Source organism: Ornithorhynchus anatinus, chromosome 2 (genome assembly GCF_004115215.2).
Source record: "Ornithorhynchus anatinus isolate Pmale09 chromosome 2, mOrnAna1.pri.v4, whole genome shotgun sequence".
Taxonomy (NCBI): domain Eukaryota; kingdom Metazoa; phylum Chordata; class Mammalia; order Monotremata; family Ornithorhynchidae; genus Ornithorhynchus; species Ornithorhynchus anatinus.
This window is the reverse complement of record NC_041729.1, coordinates 44,150,395-44,174,031: the sequence shown is the minus strand read 5'-3', so window position 1 is coordinate 44,174,031 and position 23,637 is coordinate 44,150,395. Positions and strand designations below refer to the sequence as shown.

General features: G+C 40.5%; 1 protein-coding gene across 7 annotated transcripts in view; it reads left to right on the top strand.

The window, feature by feature from the left end:
• The window catches only part of LOC100080669 (transformation/transcription domain associated protein), a 161,312-nt gene that overhangs the window by 89,354 nt on the left and 48,321 nt on the right, over positions 1-23,637 (top strand). For all 7 annotated transcript variants that reach the window (XM_029058767.2, XM_029058766.2, XM_029058772.1 and 4 more), the window contains 11 exons: positions 523-725; positions 1,968-2,089; positions 2,381-2,594; positions 5,627-5,806; positions 7,395-7,541; positions 9,254-9,373; positions 9,706-9,993; positions 10,155-10,292; positions 11,361-11,473; positions 12,223-12,358; positions 21,842-22,033. In XM_029058767.2, coding sequence (XP_028914600.1) covers positions 523-725; positions 1,968-2,089; positions 2,381-2,594; positions 5,627-5,806; positions 7,395-7,541; positions 9,254-9,373; positions 9,706-9,993; positions 10,155-10,292; positions 11,361-11,473; positions 12,223-12,358; positions 21,842-22,033 — 1,853 coding nt within the window. The remainder of the gene's footprint in view (positions 1-522; positions 726-1,967; positions 2,090-2,380; positions 2,595-5,626; positions 5,807-7,394; positions 7,542-9,253; positions 9,374-9,705; positions 9,994-10,154; positions 10,293-11,360; positions 11,474-12,222; positions 12,359-21,841; positions 22,034-23,637) is intronic.

Sequence of the window (23,637 nt, the reverse complement as noted above, 5' to 3'; positions counted from 1 at the left end):
ACAGTGGTCCTTAGTATTTTGTCTTGCAGTCTCTTCCCCCTCGCATTCCTAATAATAATTGTGGTAATTTAAGTGCTCACTATGTGCCAAGCACTGGATTATTTACAGAGTAATCAGGTCAGATCCAATCCATGTCCCACAAGGGGCTCACAGTCTAACAGGGATGGAGGACAGGTATTGAATCTCCATTTTGCAGTTGAGGAAATTGAGGCCCAGAGAAACAAAGTGACTTGCCCAAGGTCACACAGCAGGCAAGTGGCAGAGACTGGATTAGAACCGAGGCCCAATGACTCCCAAGCATGGGCTCTTTCCACTAGGACACGCTGCTTCTCTGAACAGTGTCTACTTAAATTTTAAAAAGTCCCCTTTTGTTTAAATGGCATCACAATATCAAAACTCCTGCATACTTTAGGGATAATGTTTCTTATTGAAAAATGCCTCACTAAGATACCAATCTACTTACATAAAGCCAGGACAAAAAGTGCTCATATTTGTGTTATAGAGTGTACTTCTCTATATTAGCAGGTACAAGTGAACTGGTGATGTTGAGTTTGGACCTTGTGAAAACTCGCCTTGCTGTAATGAGCATGGAGATGAGGAAGAACTTTATTCAAGCTATTCTGACATCACTCATTGAAAAATCATCTGATGCAAAGATTCTTCGTGCTGTTGTAAAAATTGTGGAAGAATGGGTTAAAAATAATTCTCCTCTGGCAGCCAATCAGGTAAACGGTTAAATGGAGATGGTGGGTTACGTCTCCTGCTTAAGTTCAAGTCCGTTTTCTTTCACCCAGCCTCAGTGGACATGGAGAACTGGTCAGTTGACCAGTATCCTCCTCTTTCTTGAAGGATCGATTTTGAACTCTTTAACCATCACTGTTACTCATCTTTCAATTCTTACGTCCATTTTAATGTTCAGTGACCAAAGCTGGACAAGGTACTTAGTTTGAGGTCTGACCAGTGAGTGTGTGAGTATAATCTTATATTCAGGATATTAATATATAATTATAAATAATATATATGATTATATGGAATATATGATTACTTCCTGATCATTTCATGAACATATTCCTGTTGATATACCTATAAAGCATGCCATTTGTCTTAATTAAACTTTTCATTATTGTAAAGTTCAACCTTTCGTTGTTACTGATCTTTGCAATGAGAGTTTGAGGCCAAAAATGAAAACCGGATTTTGAACTGGCAAAAAAAAAATTGTGCTTGTAATGTGTTGATTTTAAAATCAGACACAATAGGCTGTTATTATTAAGAATAATAACAGTAGTGGTTGTGGTATTAAGTGCTACAGAACTAATCGCTGGGTTGGATACAAAATAATCAAATAATCAATAATCAATAATCAACAATAAAGTCCTTGTGCCACGTGGGGCTCACAGGCTAAGTAGGATAAGTAGGCTTACTGTGAAACCCCTCTGGGACCTGAATATCTCATATCCATCACAGTGCTTAGCACATAGTGCCTAACAAATACCATAATAATAGTACTAATGATTGCGGTATTTAAGCACTTACTATGTGCCAGACACTGTGCTAAGCGCTAGGATGGGATAGATGCACATTAGGTTGGACACAGTCCCTGTCCTGCAAAGGGCTCACATTCTTAATCCCCTTTTTGCAGATGAGGTAACTGAGGCACAGAGAATTGAAGTGACTTGCCTAAGGTCACACAGCAGAGAAGTGGCAGAGCCAGGATTAGAGCCCAGGTCCTTCTGACTCCCAGGCCCGGCCTGTATCCATTAGGTCATGCTGGCGCTTATTGTTAGGAAGGAGAACAGGTTCAGATACATGTGCTCAGGGCTGTCGTTTCTCATTTAAAGTACGATGTTGTTCCAGCGCACTTGATTGTAGTATAGGGTTTTTTTTTAAAGATAGCAAATTATTGAAATGGTTTTTGAATAGTTTTTTCCTCAAATTGGGAAAATTAATTTTTTTTTTTTCCAACTCAGACCCCCACCCTCCGAGAAAAATCCATCTTGCTAGTGAAAATGATGACCTACATTGAAAAGCGTTTTCCAGAAGACCTTGAATTAAATGCCCAGTTCTTAGACCTGGTTAACTATGTCTATAGGTAATTATGGCAATTAATCATATATGGCAGATTATTGGTTTATAGTGTGTGCTATATCTGTTCATTGTAAAGTGTCATTTATCTTCTAGTAATGAGTAAATTAAAAAGTTTCTTAAAAACATTAAATCAACTAATATGCTGATGGGCTCACTGTCCAAGCTGTAAATGGGCTACAAGAGCACATTCTAAAGTTATTTTTGAGTCTTACTTTACATGTTGGCATTAAAGTGCTTTGGGGGGAAATTTGAGGTGGGCTATTGTTTTCAACAGACTGTATATTTTTTATTACAGGGATGAAAATCTGTCTGGGAGCGAGCTCACTGCGAAACTAGAGCCTGCCTTCCTTTCAGGATTACGCTGTGCTCAGCCAATCATCAGAGCCAAATTTTTTGAGGTTTTCGACAACTCCATGAAGCGTCGCGTCTATGAACGTCTGCTTTATGTGACCTGTTCTCAAAACTGGGAGGCCATGGGCAACCACTTTTGGATCAAACAGTGCATCGAGGTAGGAAAACAGCTTAAAATGTGGTATGACAGTAATAATAATAATGATAGTAATCTTGGTATTTGTTAAGCGCTTACTATGTGCAGAGCACTGTTCTAAGCACTGGGGTAGATACAGGGTAATCAGGTTGTCCCACGTGAGGCTCACAGTTAATCCTCATTTTACAGATGAGGTAACAGGCACAGAGAAGGTAAGTGACTTGCCCACAGTCACACAGCTGACAAGTGGCAGACCCGGGATTCGAACCCATGACCTCTGACTCCCAAGCCAGGGCTCTTTCCACTGAGCCACGCTGCTTCTCTAGCACCATGCTATATGGACATTGGGTGACCATCTATGAAGTATGTCTCGAGATGCGCTGTAAAGAGTAGGGTTGCAGGCCATTCCCCAGAATTGCCCTAGCAGTAATCGACACTGTAGATAATAATGGCATTTATTAAGCGCTTAGTATGTGTAAAGTACTGTTCTAAGCACTGGAGAGAGCGATACAAGCTGATCAGGTTGTCCCCTGTGGGGCTCACAGTCTCAATCCCCATTTTACAGATGAGGTAACAGGCACAGAGAAGTTAAGTGACTTGCCCAAAGTCACACAGCAGACACACGGCAGAGCCAGGATTACGTGTCAAGCTAGATTTAAAAATTCAAACAAAGAATGCTTTCAGTTTTCCCATGGTACTGCTGAGTGTTTGACACCTTAATTAGAGCCAAAGATCGTAGTCATGATATTTATAGTTTTGTGGTCTGCCGTCCTCCTGTCTCTCCCCACTCCAGTCCATACTTCACTCTCTTACGTAGATCATTTTTCAACAAAAATGCTCATTCCACGTCTCCCCACTCCTCCATCACCGTCAGCTTTAAGTCACTCAGTCAATTCGCCACATCCTACTTCACTTCACTAAATCTACTACAGCCCAGCCTGCACACTCTGCTCCTCTAACATTAGGTTACTCACTGTTCTCCAGTCTTGACTATCTCTTTTTCTATATCCTCCCCCTAACCTGCAACTCCCTCCCCCACCATATATGTCATTCCCCCACTCTCCCCACCTCCAAAGCATTACTAAGGTCGCATCTCCTCCAAAAGACCTGCCTCTTTTCCCTGCCTCGCTCTCCCATCTGCCTCGTCTGTGCCCTTGGATCTGTGACCCCTGGGCATTTGATATTTGTCCCTCCCCCAATCCCACAACACTTATGTACATATCTCTAAATTATATATAATAACTTATTTATATGAATGTCTGTCTTCCCCCTGCCCCCAGACTGTAAGCTTGTTATAGGCGGGGAACATGTCTGCTAACGCATTTGTATTGTACTCTCCCAGGCGCTTAGTACAAGTGCTCTGCATATAGTGAGCTCTCAGTAAATACTATTGATTGGTAGGACAACCCTAGCCCCCACTGAGGACTTTGAACGAGGGACATCTGGAGCTTAACATGGCATCCTCGAGGTTAATTTGGCAATCTCAGAGTACCACAAGCATTGGAGGAAGGTATAGAAACAACGGGGTGGCATTCAGTGGCCGAGGGCTGTGCCCCCTCCTTTTGTATTATTGGAATAGTGTCCTCTAGAGTTGTGCCAGGCATGACAAGTGAAATCAGAGAGCACACTATTCTGTCCTCCACTCTTCTGATCAGATGATCAGGAGAAGCAGCGTGGCTCAGTGGAAAGAGCATGGGCTTTGGAGTCAGGGCTCATGAGTTCGAATCCCAGCTCTGCCACTTGTCAGCTGTGTGACTGTGACTGAGAAGCAGCGTGGCTCAGTGGAAAGAGCCCGGGCTTTGGAGTCAGAGGTCATGGGTTCAAATCCCGGCTCGGCCACTTGTCAGCTGTGTGACTTTGGGCAAGTCACTTAACTTCTCGGTGCCTCAGTTACCTCATCTGTAAAATGGGGATTAAGACTGTGAGCCCCACGTGGGACAACCTGATTCCCCTGTGTCTACCCCAGCGCTTAGAACAGTGCTCGGCACATAGTAAGCGCTTAACAAATACCAACGTTATTATTATTATTATTATTATTAAGTCACTTAACTTCTCTGTGCCTCAGTTCCCTCATCTGTAAAATGGGGATTAAGACTGTGAGCCCCACGTGGGACAACCTGATTCCCCTATGTCTACCCCAGCGCTTAGAACAGTGCTCGGCACATAGTAAGCGCTTAACAAATACCAACATTATTATTATTATGATGGAGGATGCCCTCCACAGACTTGAACCGTCCTCTCCTCAGTGAAGTGGGAATGGACTGTGGTTATTGGGTTTTCTACTCTTTGATCTCTGAACTCTGTGAAATAGCCAAGGCAAGCTTGAAAGAGTGAGGTCCATAGAAGGATCATCTAATGTGTAGACCCTTAATCCGGAAAATTTCCATAGATATTTTTATTTTGGCAGATCCTGAGGTACTTGAACTGAGCCTCCATTTGCAGTTTCAGTTAAGTTCAGTACTGTGATATTCCCTAGGGATGGATTACTGGTATTGCTATCTATTAATCTCTCCCTTTACACTGCAAATTTGTCTTGGGCAGGCAACGTATCTATACGTATCTACGTATCAACGGAGAAACAGCGTGGCTCAGTGGAAAGAGCACGGGCTTTGGAGTCAGGACTCATGAGTTCGAATCCCAGCTCTGCCACTTGTCGGCTGTGTGACTGTGGGCAAGTCACTTAACTTCTCTGTGCCTCAGTTCCCTCATCTGTAAAATGGGGATTAAGACTGTGAACCCCACGTGGGACAACCTGATTCCCCTGTGTCTACCCCAGCGCTTAGAACAGTGCTCGGCACATAGTAAGCGCTTAACAAATACCAACATTACATTATTATTACCAACTCTTTTGTATTGTACTCTCCCACACACTAGCAGACACATTTCCTGCCCATAAGGAGTTTACAGCCTAAAGGAGCAGACTGTGTACACAGTTAGCCCTCAGTAAATACCGGTGATTATATAGACATCTGTGGATGGGGAAAATCAAAGCACCATTTTAACCATGTATGTGTTTTCTAAATCCTTCCCTTTCATCTTTCAAAAATATTTTAGCTCCTGTTGGCAGTATGTGAGAAAAACACGACAATCGGTACAAGTTGTCAGGGTGCAATGCTGCCATCTATCACTAATGTCATCAACCTAGCCGACAGCCACGACCGGGCAGCGTTTGCCATGGTAACCCACGTCAAACAGGAACCCCGGGAGAGGGAGAATAGTGAATCCAAAGAAGAGGTAACATTGTTTTTATTGCTTTTTCTTCAAAAGGGATTGAGATGAATTTTTCCGAATGAAAGGTTTATGCAAGCAGACATTATGGGTCAAAAGCAGTGGTTTTAGACCTGACTTATTCTGAAAACTCTAAATGAGAATTTTTATTTAAAAAGAAATCACGATTTCTCACTCTTTTCATTTTCCCCTTTGATCTTAATGGGTGGAAAACCTTCAGAGTTTTTGCTTTATTTGGTCCTGGGAAGCAGCAGTTGCTGAAAGGAGTACTGCTATCTCAGCACCTCTTGTCTCCAAGATACTTAGTGATTATGGGAATTGTGAAAAATACATTATAGTCATCTGCTCACAGAATCCTCACCCTTACCACATATACACACTCCCCACTCGAAACTCTAGTTGGATTCTATCTACTCAGACCACCAGCCCAGGCACGGGTGTGAAATCTTTAAAGTTGGCACTAGGAATTCAAAGTGGCTTTTTGTGGTTATTTGGGTGAACTGTAATGGGGTCTCATTTTAGCAAGGCCCAGGTTTCAGAATTGCAGCTCATCAGATCTGTGATTCAGGTACTAAAAAGTATTGATTTGGGGATTTGAGTTCATTGAGGAAAGAACTTTCCAGCAGTCGAGCATGTTTCTGGCCATGGGATTTTGCTATCAGGAGGAAAAGATCCATCCAAAATTGAGTAGATCATCTCAGCCATGCTCTCCAGAGGTCTTTTTCATGTATTTCTGAAGAAGTGGAAAAAGGGGAAGAAAAAACTGCCCACATAGTTGGAGGCTTAATAGAGAGAGCATTTAAATGCTAAACAAAAACCTTATGCCTGAACTACTTTTTTGGTTAGTATTTGTGTGGGTAAAAGCGTATCTGGTTGACTTCCTTTGTCTTTTAATAATCATCCTGTGTGATATAAGCTATAAAGGCAATAAAGTCTTGTAGTCTTTGGGCACTTCAGGATTTGTGAGAGGATAAAAATGGTTATGAAATGGGAAGAGTTTGGTGACTAATGGATAATACAGCCACTTCAGGGTTCGGGGGAAATGAATAGAAGACATCACTGGCAGAGTAGTTTGCTAATCAAATGTATGACTTCCAGAAAGCTCTGGGCAGCTGGAAATTGGGGTGCAGGTGGGGGGTTAAGCCTCTTTGGAATTCAGTTGAAAAAGATCTTGCTCCAAGATAATGGGCTATTCCTTTAACAGTAGCCCTTGTTTGATTGGAAAAAAGGCTGTTAAGTAAATTTGACATGCATTGCATATTTCACTGGATTACATTTTTCTACCCATCTTTGATTTATCCTTTGTTTTAACTTGGCTATTTTTAATTCATTAGTGTAAATTAAATTTCTAAAAAGCTAGATGTGAAACAAATGTGAAATGTTAGTTTACTGAAAAAGTAAGACTATAGTGGAAATAATGGTTTAGTTTTGCTACCAAAGCTCAAGAATGACTGACAGAATCAGCATAAAAATGTATTTTCAGGAAACTGTCCCCTACACAGGGACAAATGCTTTAGGAGATATATAAGAAATGACCACTGCTGATTAGACCTTAAGACCTAACTATTTTTTATTAAACTATACTTCTGTTTAGGATGTGGAGATAGACATTGAACTAGCTCCAGGAGATCAGACTAGCACACCGAAAACCAAAGAACTTTCTGAAAAAGACATTGGCAACCAATTACATATGCTGACCAACAGACATGACAAGTTCCTGGACTCCCTTCGAGAAGTGAAGGTTTGTGTTTCCCTTGGAACAGGAGTACAGTTCCTGAAAAGCTGCAGTTGGAAATCCTAAATTGTCCATTTATAGTAAATTCAGTATTTTTCTCTTCTCTATTTCTGTTTTTTTCTGAGATCAATCAATCATATTCACTGAGTGCTTACTTCTGTGCAACAGCACTGTACTAAGTGTTTGGGAAAGTAGAAGACTACAGAGTTGATCGACATGTTCCCTGCCCACAACAAGCGTACAGTCTAGAAAAGGGATCGTTTGATTGTTACAGCCCTCAAAATATTATGTAGTCATTTTAAATTGAGAAAGTGGAACCCAAATCACAGAATTGCTAAGTGAAAGTATTTCTTTTGAAAACTATTCCTTAGGAAAGTTAATTCCAAATTGTCTTGGGGGGAAGAAGATAATGCTCTCAATCATTCAATCAGTGGTATTTATTGAATGCTAACTATGTGCAGAGCGCTTTACTAAGTGCTTAAGAGAATACAATACTACAGAATTAGTAGACTCTTTCCCTGCCCCAGTTAGGCATATAGAAGGAAATGGTTGTTGAAAGAGGGGAAAAAGTCAAGGTAGATTATCTTGTATTATTTGGTGCAGTGTGTTCTCTTTTTAATGCAGACGGGGTGATAAATAATACATAGGCATGTATGACTCTTTTGGTTTCCTCCCACAGACCATATGTATGTATCTTTAAACTCTGTTACTTCCCCCTACCTTTAATTTATTTCAGTATCAGTTTTACCTGATACAATGCAAGGTCCTTACAGGCAGCATTTGACCTAAGCTCATTTTGGGCAGAACTCCCAAGCACTTAGTACAGTGTTCTATACACAGTAAACACTCAATAAATGATTGACTAATTCGGAACTCTAAAAAACACCTGGTATACTACTATGCACAAATTCTCAATTAATGTTGTTGATTGAATACCCCCCAAAATTTAGATTTTAGATACTATGGATATTTTGTGAGTTTATAAAAACAAAAAAAACAACCAAATACGACTTTGCCTACCCCATAAATCCTAATTTTTTTTAAAAAAATCAGAAAGCAATAATCCTATTTGATACTCACTCAAGACTCTAAGAATTAAGATATTAAATATGTGGAGGAGTAATCATAGTTAAAATACTGGTCACAAAAAGATTAAAAGAAAGATGTTATTTCATTATGCAGTATTTGTTGAATAAGATTATGGAAAGAAATGCTTGGATGTAGAGTGAGATTTTTGAGGATTATTTCTGCTTTTAAATGTTTTGAGGTAAAATATTGTAACATGTTGTTGAAAAGCAGACCCCGTATGTTAAATGTCACCAGACTACATCTATTATTAAATGGTGGTATCTTATTAGATTTTCTAAAAACTAGTAATTTGTGAAGAATTTTATTTTGGGGTTGTTTTTTTTTTCATTCAGTTATATTTATTCAGCACTTAGTGTGTGCACAGCATTGTACTAAGCACTTGGAAAGTACAATTCAGCAATAAAGAGAGACAGTCCCTGCCCGCACCGGGCTTACAGTCTAGAAGCGGGAAGACAGTCCACAAAACAAGTAAACGGGCATCAATATAAATAAATAGAATTTTAGATATATACGTGTGTGTGTGTGTGTTTGTGTGTGTGTGTTGGGGCAGGTTGGGGGAGGGGTCTGTTTTTGTTGTTTTTTTGGTATAAACCCGTGAATCAAAAACTAATAGTTCTTTGTGTCTTTAGACTGGGGCACTACTCAGTGCTTTTGTCCAACTGTGCCATATTTCTACAACATTAGCTGAGAAGACTTGGATCCAGCTTTTTGCCAGATTATGGAAAATTCTGTCTGATCGACAGCAACATGTGAGCATTAAAAAAAAGTTCTTTAATAGCTATTGGTGACCTGCCACCTCCCTTTCTCCTAAAAATATTAAGTTAAGCCATTACTTGCCTCTTTATTGTCAGTGAATATCATTAATCATCAAATCATGAATCTCAGTACTTAATGTCTTTGAAAGTTGCCGTTGAACAAATTCAAATGTGGGCAAAAAGTGGCACCTTCGTCCAGAGAGCCAGCTTTGAAAATAAAATTCTAAATTTGTTGAGAATAAAGAATTGAAGTATACTGGTTTCAAAAAATGATTGTTTCCAGAAATGATTTTTTTTTATGTGTGTTTTTAATCCCTTTATTTTAGGCACTGGCGGGTGAAATAAGCCCATTCCTGTGCAGTGGGAGTCACCAAGTCCAGAGGGATTGCCAGCCAAGCGCTTTGAACTGTTTTGTGGAAGCTATGTCTCAGTGTGTCCCTCCCATCCCCATCCGACCTTGTGTGCTGAAATATTTGGGCAAGACTCATAATCTCTGGTTCCGATCCACGTTAATGCTCGAGCACCAAGCTTTTGAAAAAGGACTAAGTCTTCAAATTAAGCCTAAACAGACCACAGAATTTTATGAGCAGGAGAGCATTACACCACCTCAGCAAGTAAGAAACGTATTATGTCAGATTGCCTCTCTCCATTTTGTTTCTGTGCAATAAGTTCAAGTTCAAGTTGCTATTGAAAAGTCATGCTTTTAGAAAAGTATTACATTCATCGTATGGAGGAAATTTAATCCCGTGCAAATCCAATACGTGCTGTCTTTTAGGAAATACTGGATTCACTTGCTGAACTTTACTCACTGTTGCAAGAGGAGGATATGTGGGCTGGTTTATGGCAAAAACGCTGCAAATTTCCCGAGACAGCCACAGCTATTGCATATGAACAGCATGGATTTTTTGAGCAGGTAACCACTCCTCAGTGCAGTTAAGTTGTTCATTTGGGGAGGAACTGTTGGGGCAGTTACACCATAGCCTAATGGAAAGTAGATGGGTTTAGGAGTCAGGGGGCCTGGATTCTGATCCCAACTATGCCACTTACCTGCTGGGTGATCTTGGGCAAGTCACTTCACTCCTCTGTGATTCTGTTTCCTCAACTGTAAAATGGGAATTCAGTACCTTTTCTCCCTCCTACTTAAAACTGGGAGCCCGTTGAGGGACAGGGACTCTGACCGGCCTGATTATCTTATATCTACCCCAACATTTAGTACAGTGTTTGGTACCTAGTAAATACTATCAGTATTACTATTTAAGGGCCATATAATAATTATGGAATGTATTAAGGGCCAACTAGGTGCCTGGCATTCTGCAAAGCTCTGGGGTCTTTGTCTTATACAAGTCTCATGAACTAAGAAGTAGAGTAAAACATCACAGCTGAATGAATTGTACCTATTTTAATAAAACAGCACTCTGTGAGATATTAGAGAGCATATAAAAAGCATAAGATGCGCCTTGCCCTTGAGCTTTCAATTTAATAGAAGATAGCCACTGAACAGCAACCCAAAGTTAAGAATGAGAGTAGCCTGAATTAATAGCACAGGTGAATTAATCAATAACAACTCAATAAGCAGGTGTATATATGGGTGGTTAATGGGAGGGATGGTTGGGGAAATGGGGACCTAATTTAGGTTGTGTTTCTTGGATGAAATGGCTTTTTAAATAGATGTGTTGAAGTTCTAGATAATCCAAAAGGGTAACCGTTTATTCTCCCATTGCTGATAAATTATTTCACTTTTTCCTCATCTTTCTTTCCCCCCTCTCTCTTCCCCTGTGCCTTAATGGAGGCTTTGTGAATTATGAACTGGTCAGCAAAAGCCAGGTAGCCGAATTCATGGGGGAGATGCAGAGGGAAAGGAAGGTGGATGGTTAAATTGCCCTGGATAAATTGAGTGTTGACTGCAAATGAAAATGCTTTCTCTCTTTCCATTTGTGTTTATAGAATGGCAAGAAACTAAATATTAAGAACTGTTTTTTAGGCACAAGAATCCTATGAAAAAGCAATGGAGAAAGCCAAAAAGGAACATGAACGGAATAATGCGTCTCCTGCTATCTTCCCAGAATACCAGCTGTGGGAAGACCATTGGATTCGGTAGGAGTTTAAAATTGTTACATTTCAAAGCGTTTGCTATTGGAAAGCTTCAGAAGAAGAATACTGGAAAACAAGCACCGAGGTTGTTTGAAAACATCACTTTTAAGAGCCAACAAAACCCTCAAAAAATTTCAACTGCATCTAAAAGCTGTAGGGAATTTGTAATGCAACTGTTGCTATTCCTTTGCTAAATTGTTTATAAAACCCTGCCAAAGCATATTTGCCTTGGTGAAAACGTAGATGATGTTTGTTCTTCCTTTGAAATTGGTACACTGGAGCTTTACAAGTAGAGTTTCTTAGTTCTCTATTTCTCGGTTTAGAAATATTGTTTCTGTTTTAGTGACTTCTCATATTAGTGGAGCTTTTGAAAATGACTTAGTAAAATAGGAATTAGCAAAATACTTTTTAAATCTGTAATAAGGCTGCTGTGCGATTTTAAAAATCTCATTATTAATATGCCAAATGTTAGTATTACCCCCGATAGTAGGCCTCCTCTAGTGGGTAAACTGTTCACTTTTTGGAGTAAATAAACTCCTTTGCGGCTTAGTGCCCTGGTGATATTTTTAAAATTCTGCTTAAACAAAAAGTTTGAGCATATTTTACATACTAAGGGATCCTGCTTAATTACTGGGGCTTTGACATTTATGCAGCCTCTTTCCTCCTTTTAGGAAAAGCTATAAATTACTTGATCACCTTTTTCTCTTCCTGGCGGGTAAAAGGGCAGCTGAAACTTGTTCTCGTTTTTGTAGCTGCTCTAAGGAGTTGAACCAGTGGGAGGCTTTGACAGAATACGGCCAGTCGAAAGGTCATATAAATCCTTATCTCGTATTGGAATGTGCTTGGAGAGTGTCAAACTGGACAGCCATGAAGGAGGCATTAGTTCAGGTAAGATTCCCCCAGCCCCATTTGAACAGATGCTGCGCTTAAGGTGTTTGTTCCTTCCACATTATGCTGAATACACTTCTACAGTCAGCATTGCAAACTCATTTCACAAAAACAGTGGCTGTCGCTTGGGGGATTTCTTTTGACTGAAGTTACAGCTGGGGATTTTGGTGATCGAAGTAAGTTTTATCTATATAGTAAATTTCCTTGGCAATCTAGGAATCATGAGCGGTATTTACTGTGTACCTGCTCTAAGCAGAATGCTTACTTAGTACTTGGAAGACATGCAAAGGAGGTATTAACACAAACTCCTACAGCTTGAGGCTTTCTTACTGTTAGGATGTTGGGATGGTCACTTTTATGACTGTTGGACTGAGGCGTGAGGACCCTGAAACTTTACCAAGCTGCCTTATTATTCAAGTATTTATCATTGTCCTCAATTGTATTTTCATCTGTGCATTCTTTTTTTCAGTGTTCAATGCTTTGTTTTGCACACAGGAGTTTTCATAAATTATTGCAAGTATATACTGAGGAATTTCTCATCTTTCCATTCAAACCCAACCACCCCCCTCCCAACTTTCTCATCACTGTAGACAGCACCACCATCCTTCCTGTCTCACAAGTCTTGACGTTGTCCTCGACTCATCTCTCTCATTCAACCCACATGTTCAATCTGTCAGCAGATTCTGTCAGTTCAACCTTCACAACATAGCTAAAATACATCCTGTCCTCTTCTTCCAAAGTGCCACTATGTTAATCCAAACACTTATCCTACCCTGTCTTGATTACTTGCATCAGTCTCCTTCTTGACCTTCTTGCCTTTTGTCTCTCCCCACTGTAGTCCATACTTCACTCTGCTTTTCCTTACCATCAGCTCTAAAGCATTGAATCACCTTGTCCCCTCCTACCTCTCCTCGCTACTCTCCTACTACAATCCAGCCAGCACACTTCGCTTCTGTAATGCCAACCTACTCACTGAACCTCAGTCTTATCTATCTCATCGCCAGCCTCTTGCCCACGTCCTGCCTCTGGCTTGGAACACCCTCCCTCTTCATATTCAACAGACAGTTACTCTCCCCCCACTTTAAAGCCCTATTTTCCCTCACTAAGTCTTCTTTTCCTTTTCGTCCACTCCTTTCTGCATTGCCCTGACTTCCTCCCTTTATTCATTCCCCCCTCCCAGCCCCAGAGCGCTCATGTACATATCCATAATTTATCCATTTAAATTAATGTCCTTTCCCCCCTCTAAACTGTAAGCTCATTTTAAGCAGGAATGTGCCTGTTCATGTTATATTTTACTCTCCCAAGTGCTTAGTACAGTGCTCTGCACACAATAAGTGCTCAATAAATACAATTGATTGCCCTGATGATTTACACATTCAATCCGTTTCCCCACTCCTCAAAAACCTCCAGTGGTTTCCCATCCATCTCCGCAGCCAACAGAAACTTGTTACCCTTAGCTTTAGAGCACTCAGTCTCTGTGCCCAAGGTCACAGGATAGTTAAAATGACTTGTTCAAGGTCACACAACAGGTAACTGGCAGAGCTGGTATTGGAACCCAGGTCTTCTGATTCCCAGGCCTGTGCTCTTTCCACAAGGCCATGCTGACACTTGTTGCTTAAGAGCTTTAAGGATGAGAGTTCAAGTACATAGGTGATGCTGTGAATCGGGGAGATAGGGGTGGAGAGATGAAAGATTAGAAAGGCTTCCTGGAGGAGATGTGATTTTACATATTAAACTTATTGTGTGCAGAGAAATTAACAAAGGACTGGGAAAAACATACCATTGAACATAGACAAGGTCTCTGGCCATCAAGGGGCTCACAGTCTAAAAGTGTGGAATAGAAGAAGGGATAGGTGACAGTCATAAGAATACAACAAAAATAGAAAAGCATAAAAGACAAGTACAGCATTTTGTATGTGTGTGTGTGTGGTATCTGTTAAATGCTTACTGTGCTTCATGCACTATTTATTCTAAGCACTGGGGTATATACAAGATAATTGGGTTAGACTCAGTCCCGGTCCCACATAGTCTTAATCCCCATTTTACAGATGAGGTAACTCAGGCTCAGAAAAGTGAAGTTACTTGCCCAAGGTCACAAAGCAGAGAAGTGGTGGAACTGGGATTAGAACGCAGGCCTTCTGGCTCCCAGGCCCATGCTCTTCACTAGGGCACACTCCTCCTTGATATAGGCAGGAAGAGGGGTAGAACACTATGACTGGAGGAAGAGGGTTTTGGGCTCATCTTGGCTCAAAATCCAGCAGCTGGTGCCCTGACAACAGACGCAGATGTAGCGGCAGATGTGGCGTCCCAACCTTTGAATATGATGCTTCCTCACCCTTCCAGTTGAAGTAGAAGGGTAACTGCCCTCTCCCAAGAGTCCTCGTTCTGCCATCATATGTGTTTTCACTACTTGGCATACAGTGTGACATCAGAATTAAGGAAAATTCTTCCAACAGTATGTGCCTGCTTGGTTGCCCCTCTCTGTGGCGTTGGAATAAATTGTGACACTCGCACGCTTGATGTCAAGCACAGTGGGGAGTATACTGTCATGCAAATTTTCCATAATGGGGTGTCCTTCAAGAGTGCTGTGTGACCTTGCGCAAGTCACTTTACTTCTCTGTGCCTCAGTTACATCATCTGTAAAAGGGGGATTGAGACTGTGAGCTCCATGTGGGACAGGGACTTTGAACAACTTGGTTTACTTGTATCCACCCCAGGGCTTAGTAAAGTGCCTGGCACATAGTAAGTGCTTAACAAATACCACAATTATTATTAATATTATTAATGCTGCCCTACAGTGTGGGGGAATTGACTATATAGATCCTTTAACCTCCCTTCTCACTTGTAAGGTGAGGATGGTGTAGGACTTGAGTGTGCTTATGTTCTAGGGAGCAAATATTATGTGAACAAGTTGGAATAAAGTTGAAAAGCAGCGTGGCTCAGTGGAAAGAGCCCGGGCTTGGGAGTCAGAGGTCCTGGGTTTGAATCCCGGCTCTGCCTCTTGTCAGCTGTGTGACTGTGGGCAAGTCACTTAACATCTCTATGCCTCAGTTACCTCATCTGTAAAATGGGAATTAATTGTGAGCCTCATGTGAGACAACCTGTTTACCCTGTATCTACCCCAGCGCTTTGAACAATGCTCTGCACATAGTAAGCGCTTAACAAATACCAACATTATTATTATTATTATTAATAAAGTTGTGGGTTTTTAAGAAATTAATAAACTCTATAGAATGGCTGTGGGGAAAAAAAAAATCTCCACATCTGCCAAAGACTTAATGGTCTTAATGCTAGCTCGTAGGTGAATTTTAAATTTGCTACCAGCACTATCTTCCAGTCAGCAGCTGTTGCCGAAAAGGATTGTGAGCCCCATGTGGAACAGGTTCAACCTGATTAGCTTGTATCTATCTTGGCGCTTAAAACAGTGCCGGCACATAGTAAGCACTTAACAAATAGCTAATAAAATAAAGCTGCTTGTGACTTTGAGCTGCCCTCATCACCTCACCACTAATTTTCTTGCACCTTCATTAGCCATTCATTCCCTTCCCCCCTCCAATCTCCCCCCCACCAATCGGCAGTCAATTAAGCAGTGGTATTTATTGAGAACTTACTCTATGTAGTGGGAGAGGTGATGGTTTTGAGGGAATGATGGACCAGAAATGGCATCTTTGAGTCAAGCAGATAACTGGGTAGCAAGTCTAATGGGACATGGCTTCAAAAAATATTCAGGCTCTTGCACAGTGCAGACCCCACTGAAGTTAGTTGGCCACATATTTTAATGCCTGATCTCTTCGGATTCAGAAGAATAAAGAACTGGAATCCACTAAAAGAAAGTAACTTTCAGAAATAAGCTTCCTGCTTCTAAACAGGCACTACACGCCCTACCAGTTATCACCCATAAATTGGCTTTGTTGGCTTGGCATGTTGCTAATTGAAAGAAAAGGAAAGACCTGAATGAGCAACAAATGGAAGAATTTGCCCTGTTTAAATACTGGATTTAAAAGACTCAAGGGCACTCATTCTTGGCTTAGACTGCTAATCATGCCAACAGATATTATTTCAGGGGTAAACACATCCGAGGGGAGTATGTTAAGATAATTAACATGTTGTGCAGCATTGAAACCAAGGCTGCAGGCTGTTTATAATAGATGGGGAACCATGCGCTGAGCACGTAATCAAAATACAACCTTTTAAGGTTTTCTTTATTAATGTTAGCTATCAAGGGATATAGCATAAAGAAGCCTTTTCTATTTCAGCTGAAATATTTATAAAGCAGGATAATCAAAAAACTGTACAACTCATGAGATAAATATTACTGGGTGAAAATTATAAGAGATTTTGATCCACTAGTGCGCCTACCGTGACAGATCTCTTTAGATGGCGTACTGTCATTGGATATTCATCCCTAAATGCTTCCAAAACAAGTTATTTTCCATTAGTTTTTTGGGGTTTTTTTTTTTTTTGGTCTTTTGTACTTTTTCTTGAATATTCTTGAGGGTCATGCTGAATTTTATGTAACTGACTAAGGAAGGAGAAGGGCTGATATTTTTTAGGCAGTGATCTTTTCCTCCTTTCAGGAAAGAAACACATCTTTCCTATCTACAGGGAGCTGGGTAGGAGTAATTTCAGGGATTACTAACTGCCTCTTTCTCTTCTCCCTTTCTCTCTTCTCCCCCTCCCACTCCCTCTTTCTCTCTCCCCCTTCTCTCCCTTTCTCTCTCCTCCCTTTGTCTCCCCCTTTCTCTCTCCTTTCTCATTTTTCTCTCTTCCCCCCTTTTCTCTCCCCCTTTCTCCCCTCCATTCTCTCCTCTCTCTCTTCCCCTTTCTCTTACCCCCCCTTTTTTCTCTCTCCCCCCTTTCTCTCTCTCTGGCTCTCTCTCCTCTTTAGGTATCTCTGTGTATATGTAAATGCCCACAAATTTCATGAGTTTTTTTTTTCTTGAGTGGAGGGGAGGATGTTTACTTGGTAACTATTTCTTGGGTGATAATTTTCTAAAATGTCTTTTTGAAATTAAGAAATGAACCTGGCCAATTCTCGTCTTTATTTTTGTAATTCAGATGTGATTGAATCATGTCTTTTCAGATTAGGAAGGAATTTGCTCTAGAGTTTGAGCTCTTGTGGTGAGTTTTAGCTTTGAAAAAAATATTGCAATTCTAAATATTCTATTTCTTTTTAAAAAGAAGCTAATTGGTAAAGAACTTGGACTTGAAACCCAGCATATAGTTGGATAGGGATAAAAACTTTACATGTCTGAGCCAAGCATCCTATTTTCAGAAATAGAATGAATTGAAATAGTGTCATGATTTCAAACAATTTCTAGTTCTTTATATTATGACACCAAGAGGGAGAAGCAAAAAATGGCATCAGGCATTGTGGGTAACAAATGCAACAGGGCTGCTGGAAAGCTTGTTAGTCAGTGAATGGACACACACACAAATCAGAGTCTCATCATTCCTTTAATTGTATTTATTGAGTGCTTACTGTGTGCAGATCACTATACTAAGCGCTTGGAATGTACAATTCAGCAAGAGATAGAGACAATCCCTGCCCAACAACGGGCTCACAGTCTAAATGGGGGAGACAGACAACAAAACAAAACAAGTTTCTAATCCTGGCTCTGCCCCTTGTCTGCTGTGTGACCTTAGGCGGGTCACTTCACTTCTCTGTGCCTCAGTTACTATAAAATCATGAGGAGTGCCGTCCTAGAACCCAAAGACCAGTTTAATTTGTCTTTAATTCAGCGTGTTTGTTATTAAGTTGGTTTCCAAGATTTTTTTTTTTTTTAAAAAAGGGTCATTTTAGGCGCCCAAAGTCTTCCATCTAATTTTCTTCAAATTTTAGAATAGAGCAAGGGCTAGTGTCTGGGCATTGGCAAAGCAATGTACAGACTGTTGTAGACTGAAAGTAATTGATCAAATTTATTGTTTACCATTGACCTTCTGGATGCATTTAAAGTTCATTATTTTGCTCCAACACAATTGGCTGAATGACAAATACTTGTAAATCACTTAACCCCCCGTCTTGCCATTTTCAAGCTCTCATTTAGAATACATGGTTTTGTGCTAATCTATATGCCTGATAAATGTATGCTTCATAAGTTCTAGAATGGTAGAGGAATTGGAAAGAAACTTACTGCTTTTATGAAGTCTGAAGCACTTAAGCAATTTTCTGACCACCTGCTGAAAATGTAATTTAAAAGGACTTGTTATTGTAAAAATGTTTACTCCTTTACAACCATTTAAAAAGTTGCTAGTGATTTTTGCCCATTTCTAGAGCTACAGTGCCATCTTATTTTACTTAATAATAATGTTGGTATTTGTTAAGCGCTTACTATGTGCAGAGCACTGTTCTAAGCGCTGGGGTAGATACAGGGTCATCAGGTTGTCCCACGTGAGGCTCACAGTTGATCCCCATTTAACAGATGAGGTAACTGAGGCACAGAGAAGTAAAGTGACTTGCTCACAGTCACACAGCTGACAAGTGGCAGAGCTGGGAGTCGAACCCATCACCTCTGACTCCGAAGCCCGGGCTCTTTCCACTGAGTCACGCTGCTTCCCCTGATGAATGGGGGAGGTTATGGTTGGAGGTGATTCTTAGGTTTTAAAACTAAGTTTGAATCTTCTTTTTTCCTTACAAAAATGAAACTCTGTCAACATGCTTTCTTAGTTTATGCAGCCTGTAGAAAGTGTGTTTTCTAGTTTATCAGTTTAACATTACCGAATCTTAGGGGAAATGTAATTTTGCTCAAGCACATACTGTGCACAGAGCACTTTATTCAGCACTTGGGAGAGTACCTTATAGGCACATTCCCTGCCCACCAGGAGCTCACCTATCCCGCTGTCGACCCCTGCACCACGTCCGCCCGTGATCCTGGAATGCCCTCCCTCCTCACCTCCGCCAAACTAATTCTCTTCCCCTCTTCAAAACCCTACTTAAAACTCACCTCCTCCAAGAGGCCTTCCCAGACTGAGCTCCCCTTCTCCCTCTACTCCCTCTACCGTCCCCTATACCTCTCCGCAGCTAAACCCTCTTTTCCCCCCATTTTCTTCTGTTCCTCCCCCTCTCCCTTCCCATCCCCTCAGCACTGTACTCGTCTGCTCAACTGTATATATTTTCATTGCCCTATTTATTTTGTTAATGAAATGTACATCGCCTTGATTCTATTTAGTTGCCATTTTTTTTGCGAGATGTTCTTCCCCTTGACTCTATTTATTGCCATTGTTCGTATCTGCCTGTCTCCCCCGATTAGACTGTAAGCCCGTCAAACGGCAGGGACTGTCTCTATCTGTTGCCGACTTGTTCATTCCAAGCGCTTAGTACAGTGCTCTGCACATAGTAAGCGCTCAATAAATACTATTGAATGAATGAATGAAAGGAGCTTACAGGCTAGAGGGAGAGACAGACATTAATATAAATAAATTATGGATATGTACATAAGAGCTGTGAGGCCAGGAGGTGGGATCGAATAAAGGGAGGAAGTAAGGGTGATGCAGAGGAAGTAGAAGAAAAGGGAAAGAGGGCTTAATCATGGAAGGCCTCTTGGAGGCAATGTGCCTTCAGTAAAGCTTTGAAAGGGAGGAGAGTAATTGTCAGATTTGAAGAGGGAGGGAGTTGCAGAACGTGGGCTATTGGTCGGCCGCTAGACAGGTGAGATCGAGGTACAGTGAGTAGGGTGGCTTTAGAGGAGTAAAGTGTAAGGGTTGAGTTTTAGTAGAAAAATAGCGAGGTATGGTAAGAGGGGGCTAGGTGATTGCTTTAAAACCAATGGTAAGGAGTTTCTTTCCGTGGTGGTCGATGGGCAATCATTGGAGGTTCTTGATGAGTGGGGAAATGTGGGCTGAAGGTTTTTATGGAAAAATGATCCGGGCAACAGAATGAAGTGTGGACCAGAGTAGAGAGAGACAAGAGGCAGGGAGGTCCGTACGGGAGCTGATATAGTAATCAAGGTGGATGGAATTAGTGCTTGGGTTAATGCGGTAGCAATTTGGATGAAAAGGACAGGATGGATTTTTAGTGATCTTGTGGAGGTTGAACTACCAGGATTTAGTGATTAAATATGTGAGTTGAATGAGAGAGGAGTCAAGGATAATGCCAAAGTGATGGGTTAGTGAAACAGGAAGGACAGTGGTATTGTCTACAGTGATAGGAAAAGTCCCCAAGAATTATTGCTTTAGTCTTGATGGTTTTCTCAATCTGTCCAAAATTATTTCTTTTTGACTGAAAATTTTTCCTTTTCTGTTTAAAAAAACAAAAGCAACATATGCATTTGTTTTAAACAGTACTTTGTAAGGGGTTTGGAGACCTATACCACTCATAGAGCATCCTTAAAATCCTGTAACTAGGATTTAGTTTCTGCTTGAAAGGCACAATAGAAAGTGGATGTGGTTGAGAGCTATTCACTGAAATTCTAAACCAAGAACAGCCTTGCAAATAGGTCTGCTAATGCTAGGTCTGAAAAACTGCCATCAGACATTATTGTCATGACTTTGGAATGACTGGGAAAATGATTGTCAGGTGATAGATGGAAAAAATTATCTGCAGGGTAGAGCTCTTTGAGTTTAAATCATTCATCTTTTAGCAATGCCAGTAACTAGAATTGATGATCAGGCTTAAGTACCGCATTCGTTTGGACTGACTTTATTTTAAATTCCCTGTGCCTTAGCTTAATGTGGCCAAAATCAGTAAAATGTCTTATCTACTAGTTTGTCAGTTAAAACGCAAGAATTCACCTTAATTAAGTAGCTTATTTTGTTTATTTTTTGTAACTCCAAATATTTAAAATGCATACTCAATTCCACAGTAGAATTTAAGCCCTGAGTGAATTTATTATATCTGACAGGCTGTACTTGTGATAGTTCGTAGGTTGAAGAGAACTGGCAGCTACCAGTGACTGCAGATATGCTTGAATGGAATTTTTTTCAGTAATGAGACATTTATTCATTAACTAAAGAGAAAAGGGCAGAAATAGAAATGGAATTTCTATTTGGTCAGATCATGTAAAATGCCATGAAATAGTATCAGGTTCTGAAAGAATAATGGCCTGTGTGCTGATAAATGGACCATTTTCATATATATATTTTCTTTTCTGCTGCCATATCTAAGTTTGTTGTGTTACACCTCATATTAGACCATTTAGGGCTTTCTGGGATTCTGGTGTTTGTCCCTAGAATGACCTCTATTTATCTTTCTGAATCAATATACTTTGGGTGATCTGTAAAGTAAAGAGCTTCGGAGGTATACATTATGCAAGGCAATCAGAACATTTGGAGGCCTTTCCCACTACCCAGAAATCATCCAGTTGAGGTCAGGGATCGTGTCTCCTAACTCTTCTGTCCTCTCAAGTTCCTAGTACAGTGCTCTCCCAGAATAAGTACTCAAATTCCCTTGATTGATTGTTCTTTCGACTCTGTTATATTGTACTGTCCCAACTGCTTCGTACAGTGCTCTGCGCACAGTAAACATTCAGTTTCTTTTACCACCAGGTGGAGCTGAGTTGTCCAAAGGAGATGGCCTGGAAAGTCAACATGTATCGAGGATATTTGGCTATCTGCCATCCTGAAGAACAGCAGCTCAACTTCATTGAACGCCTCGTTGAGATGGCTAGTAGCCTGGCCATTCGCGAATGGCGAAGGCTTCCCCATGTTGTGTCGCATGTTCACACTCCCCTTCTTCAGGTAAGATGAACATTTTGTGTCCTAGTAGCCGCAGTTACCATGAGCTAGTCAAATGACTTGCCCAGAGTCATACAGCAGGCCGGCCAAAGAGCTGGGGTGAGAACTGGTGTCTCTTGACTCCAGGACCGGTGTTCTTTATACCAGACCATGCTGCCTGGCAGGTGTATAATAAGTACTGATGGTGAGGGTTTGGATGAACTTACTTGAAAAGACTCCAGCCCACACTAAGTCTGCTTGGATGATAACATTTTTCTCAAATTTAACAGTCAGCCTTGGCATTAAGACTAAAAGCTAGAGGGCTTCGTCCGTATATTTGGAGCCAAAAACCCTCTTTTGAAGCTTCTTTCGATTAAGGTCATTGTGGACAAGGAAAGTGTCTACCAACTCTTTATATTGTACTTTCACAAATGCTTAGTACAGTACTCTGCCCATAGTAAGCACTCAGTAAATACCATTGATTGTTTCTGTATTTTCTTTGACAAATATAAAGCACTTTTTGAAGCTAGAGCTCAAAAATGTGGTTCTTTTGCTTAATCTGAAACCAAAGACTACTACTACCTAGATTGGGCTCTAACAGATTTTAAATTGAGGATATTCAGCGTAAATAGAAATAGAAAAATAACAGTTGTGCTACCTTTCAAAGTAAATAGGTATTTTCTGATTCACTTCAACTCCTTAACTTGAAAGCTGTGGTATTGCCAACTACATTATTGGAGTTCCTGAAATAACTGAGGATTAATATTTCCAAATAAAGAATTTAAGACTTGCAGCATGGCATCAATTAAAAATGGTATTTTAAAAATAATCTTTATGCACATTCTTAAAGTAGAAATGATAAAATAGGCAGCAAATGACAAAGGTACAAACCCAGCAGTGAATTTGCACTGCAGTAATTCCTTTTTACATCAGATAGTGGTTGATTAAATTCCTACAAGAAAATTAAATGTGCATGATGAATGGGAGTAGAATGAAGGTTGAGCTATTGTGTGAGCTGATACTATGATGATTGTGAAAAATGTTACTTTACATAATTTTATTTTGTTTCAAGAGTTGACTTTGTAAGTGTTTGATATTTGGACAGTATCTTATTTAGTTGATGAACAGTGAATATGACTGTTGTCTTATTCTTTTTTCCCTAGAAGAGTAGTTCTGAGAATAGTACATTAGTTTTATTATGTTGCAGGTGATTAACTTCCAGTTAAACTTACAAGTCTTCTCTGTAGTGGTTTGGCAGTTCACAGTGTCTGCTTTTTTCATAATGTGTCTGCTGCCAACTTCTGCTTATTTTTTTCAAGTTTTTGAAAAATTAACAGCCTTCCCCGACTAAATCCTCATATCCTCTATTGACTCTCCCTATCTGCATCACCTTGGATTTATAACGTTTAGTCACTCACACCCTCAACACTTACTTACATATTTGTAGTTGATTTCAATGCCTTTCTCCCCATCTAGACTGTAAGCTCCCTGTGGGCAGGGAATGCCTACCAACTCTTTTTTTGTTTTGTTTTTAGTAGTATATGTCTATGGTATCTAAGTGCTTAATATCTGCCAGGCACTGTTTAAAGTGCTGGAGTAGGTATGATTTAATCAGGTTGGAACCAGTC